At 35.7% G+C, this 3,751-nt stretch overlaps 1 protein-coding gene across 1 annotated transcript; it reads right to left on the bottom strand.

Moving 5' to 3' along the window:
• Positions 1 to 1,204: 1,204 nt before the first annotated feature.
• On the bottom strand, positions 1,205 to 2,604 carry LOC132644546 (DNA damage-repair/toleration protein DRT100-like). The gene has a single exon (XM_060361133.1). The coding sequence runs from the start codon at positions 2,586 to 2,588 to the stop codon at positions 1,431 to 1,433; it is 1,158 nt and encodes a 385-aa protein (XP_060217116.1). The 5' UTR covers positions 2,589 to 2,604; the 3' UTR covers positions 1,205 to 1,430.
• Positions 2,605 to 3,751: the final 1,147 nt, after the last annotated feature.

The following is a 3,751-nucleotide window of genomic DNA, read 5'->3' as shown; positions in this document are numbered from 1 at the left end:
TTAAACGGTAGTAATTTTATTCTAGACTTGCTCTGTTGTATTTATGTGTCTTGGTTTGACTAGACATGAAATTTAAAAAAAATAAAAAAGACTTTAATCTAATGGTCATAAACTAAAGATGTGACTAATGTACTAAGTACCTTAAAATCTTCTGTCTTTAATATGCCACCCGAAATATTAGAGTTAAAGAGTAGTGAACTGTAGAAAGACAAATTCTTTTGACAAACTAAAAAATAATTTAAAACACTTATTTGAGATCAAAATATAAATAAAAATACTTTAATCAAATTAATCTTTTAAGAGGCGTGTAAAAGAAAAACATGAATCGGTGAAGTACCATTTAGGCGCAATAGTAGCTCCCATTCACAGCCCAATTTTTTTTTTTTCATTCTAAATTAATAGTATCAGATTATGTGAACGCAAAAGACAAAATTGATTTATGAATACAGTGGGGTTGATGAGGGCTAACTACCAAACCTTGCCGACGCCAGCTCATACTAAGGAATTGAGCAAGCACTTCATGCATTTTTCCTACTAAGCAAATGCAATAATATCATACATCATTAAATTCATATGACCAAAACACACACATTTCCTTGCAAGTTTATTGACTTTAACTTCTTGTTATTTTGTTTTTGCTTTTGCTTTTCGTGTCCATCACTGAATTTCTTGATAAGCCATCAAATCAATACGCTCACGGACCAACAGTGCATACCCAAGTACCTGTGCATTCTACTAGCTAGTTTAATTCTTCCAAAAAAATAAAATAAAAAATGAAATGAACCACAAAAAAACCTTAACTTTTTTGAGTTTAATTATCTGAATATGAAGGTTATCCATAGATCACATGACGTCGGGGTAGTTGCACAAATAACCTTTTCGAGGTCTTTATTTAAATTTTACATCGTTTAGTAAAGTGGATTAAATTTGTAAATCAAAAAGAAAAAATCTCCCAACTGCTTTGAAAGGCAAAATTAATTCATTTAACTGATGGAGACATAATTTGAGGTGTAGCTCAATAGGCCATACTCTGCAATCAATCCCATCACATTACTTGGAACTAATTAAAGTTTCGTTGTGCACAAAATATTTGGCTAAATGAGAAAAAAAAAGAAGAAGAAGAGAGAAATAATAAAATGCTCGGTGCTCACTATTAGACTATTCATAAAAAATAATAAAAAAAAACCACGCAGGGTACGTACAATTTAAGAAAAAGAGAACAAATTATTAAGTAAACAAAAGTTCGTGGGATTTACAATTTACAAATAATAATAGCATACAATTTCTCCAATAATTTTTTCTTGGTAATTTCACGAATTTTCACGTGCATTGCATGATACAACGTCATGAACATTACTTAGCAATAATTAACCATTACAACATAATACACCGTTACCAACCGATACTTTCGATTAATTACAAACTTCAAACTAACAAGTACGTAAGGGTGATCCACACAAACAATCGTTGTTAGCGAAAGATGAAGCTTCTAGATGATCAAACGGTGACCCGTTTGGAATGGGGCCACAAAGGTGATTATGGCTTAAATCCAAATGACCAATGTACTTAGCTGAAGTTAATGATTTAGGAACTGAACCTCTAAGGTTATTATACGATAAATCCAGATGTGTAAAATACGTTTTTGAACAAAACACATCTGGTAACACTCCTTCTAATGAGTTCCTGCTCAAATTAAGTATATTTAAACCGGAGCTACTCAGGAGATTAGTAGGAATTGAACCGGAAATCTGGTTACTATCTAGGTTTAAGGTTGAAAGAACCGGCATCGAACCTAGCTGAACCGGAAGTGAACCGGTGATTTGGTTCATTGATAAATCCAAATCAGCTAACCGGCTAAGCTGGCAAATTGAGCTAGGAATTGAACCGGTGAGTTTATTCTTGTTAAGTAATGCTCGGCTGATCATCTTGAGTTTTCCCATATCGACCGGGATTGAACCGGACAGTTGATTGTTGCTTAACTCAAGGTGCATTAATTTACCGAGATTGACAATTGAACCGGGAATTGAACCGGAGATTTGATTATCAGCTAGGTTAAGAACAGTAAGTTTACTTAACTGACCGATATTCGCCGGAATTGAACCGGTGATTTTGTTACCGATGAGTTCAAGAATACGTAGATTCGGTAACGAAGTAAGACAAACCGGAATTGAACCGGAAATGTCTTTCCAATCAGCAACAATGAGCGTAGTGAGCCGGTCGAGTTTGCAAAGAGAAGTGGAGAGTGAACCGGTCATGTAACCAGACCGGCCGGTTTTTTCGTAAATCGGGTCTTCGGATTCGCCACGTAGGACAATGTCAGCGACCCGTTGAGTAGTCGGGTCACAGCTAACACCATGCCAACCTTGGCAACAGTTGCTGCCCGTCCATGTGTTGAAAATGCCTAAGTATGGTTCTTTAAGAGCTGCTTTGAAGTCCATTAATGCTGCTTGGTCTGACGGCGGGCAGGCGTTTGACGGAAGAGCGACGGCGGTCAGCACTATGAGACTGACCAACAATGTTACTCCGGTGAGACCCATTACTCTATTCTTTTTCTCCTCTCTTAAAAATATATATTTGTATGTGTGCATGTACAAATGAAGTGGGAGAATATATAGGGAGTATATAAATGGATTGGCCCTTTACACTTCTTTTCTTTTATTTTTGTTTCTACTCAATTTATTTATTTTTATTTCTTCCTTCAGATTTTAATTCAATGTAGTAAACAAAAAAAAATCCAACAAGGTGGATGATCGATTACTTCCCGGTCCCAATTTATGTGGCACACTTTCATTTTTAGTTTTTTTTTTTTTTAAAAGGTCACATTTCTATAATTAAAAAAAAACCTAACTTTAAAATTCCCCTTTTACCCATAAGGAAACGATCATAGCTATATAAATGTCTAAGATTTGTTTTTAATTGCAAATTTTAAAAGTCCTTTTTTTTTTAAACTTTATGCATAGTCAGACGATGTCACATAAACTGGGACGGGGGAGTAATAAGTTAGATTAATAGAGTCGGATTTAAACTTTAACTTGTTGAGTTCAATTTTTACGACTTCACTACTATACTTAGTGTACTCTTAATATTACGTGTTAGAAAAATAATATTTATTAAACTTTTGACAATTTTTACATGCATATTTAAGCTTCCTATTAAAAATATTAACTTAGCCGAACTTGTAGTTTGGTAGCTACATTCTCCACTTGATTAAAAACCTTTCATTACTGATAATCTATACGGTAAAAATCAGATATATGCTAGACCGGTGAGACCGGAGACCGAGGGAAGAAAGAAACAAGCACGAGCATGAAGACTTTCTTTTGGGACCGGAGGAGTGCTTGATCCGAAGAAAGCGAAGGACATCGTTTGGTCCGGTTTCTCCATAGCCGAGTTGATCGTGGCCGTTGGCTCGGTTGATCGTGGCCGCTGGTCCGGTTGATCGTGGCCGTTGGTCCGGGTGATCCGTTACACAATTGCCACGCGTCAATACCGTTCTGTCACATTGTACTGCCAATCATACGGGTGTCAGACCGTACGACCCAACCTTATCCTTTTTAGGGTTTTTCTTTATTCAAATGAGCTTTATGTTGTAAGAGGCCCATAAGGCAAAACTATAAATAGGAGACATTATTTTACTTTCAAGGGTTGGTTTCTTGAGTTTTAGAACATTGTAATAGCAAAATATATAAAATCTCCCTCTCTCATTCTCTGACTTTGGTCCGAATTCAGTGTGTTATCCTTTAACTTTGTT

Source organism: Lycium barbarum, chromosome 6 (genome assembly GCF_019175385.1).
Source record: "Lycium barbarum isolate Lr01 chromosome 6, ASM1917538v2, whole genome shotgun sequence".
Lineage (NCBI taxonomy): Eukaryota > Viridiplantae > Streptophyta > Magnoliopsida > Solanales > Solanaceae > Lycium > Lycium barbarum.
The sequence above is the reverse complement of the archived record's forward strand: the minus strand, read 5'-3'. Positions and strand labels throughout refer to the sequence as shown.

Coding starts and splice junctions, on each gene's coding strand:
- LOC132644546 (XM_060361133.1), bottom strand. CDS start 2,588: ATGCACACATACAAATATATATTTTTAAGAGAGGAGAAAAAGAATAGA.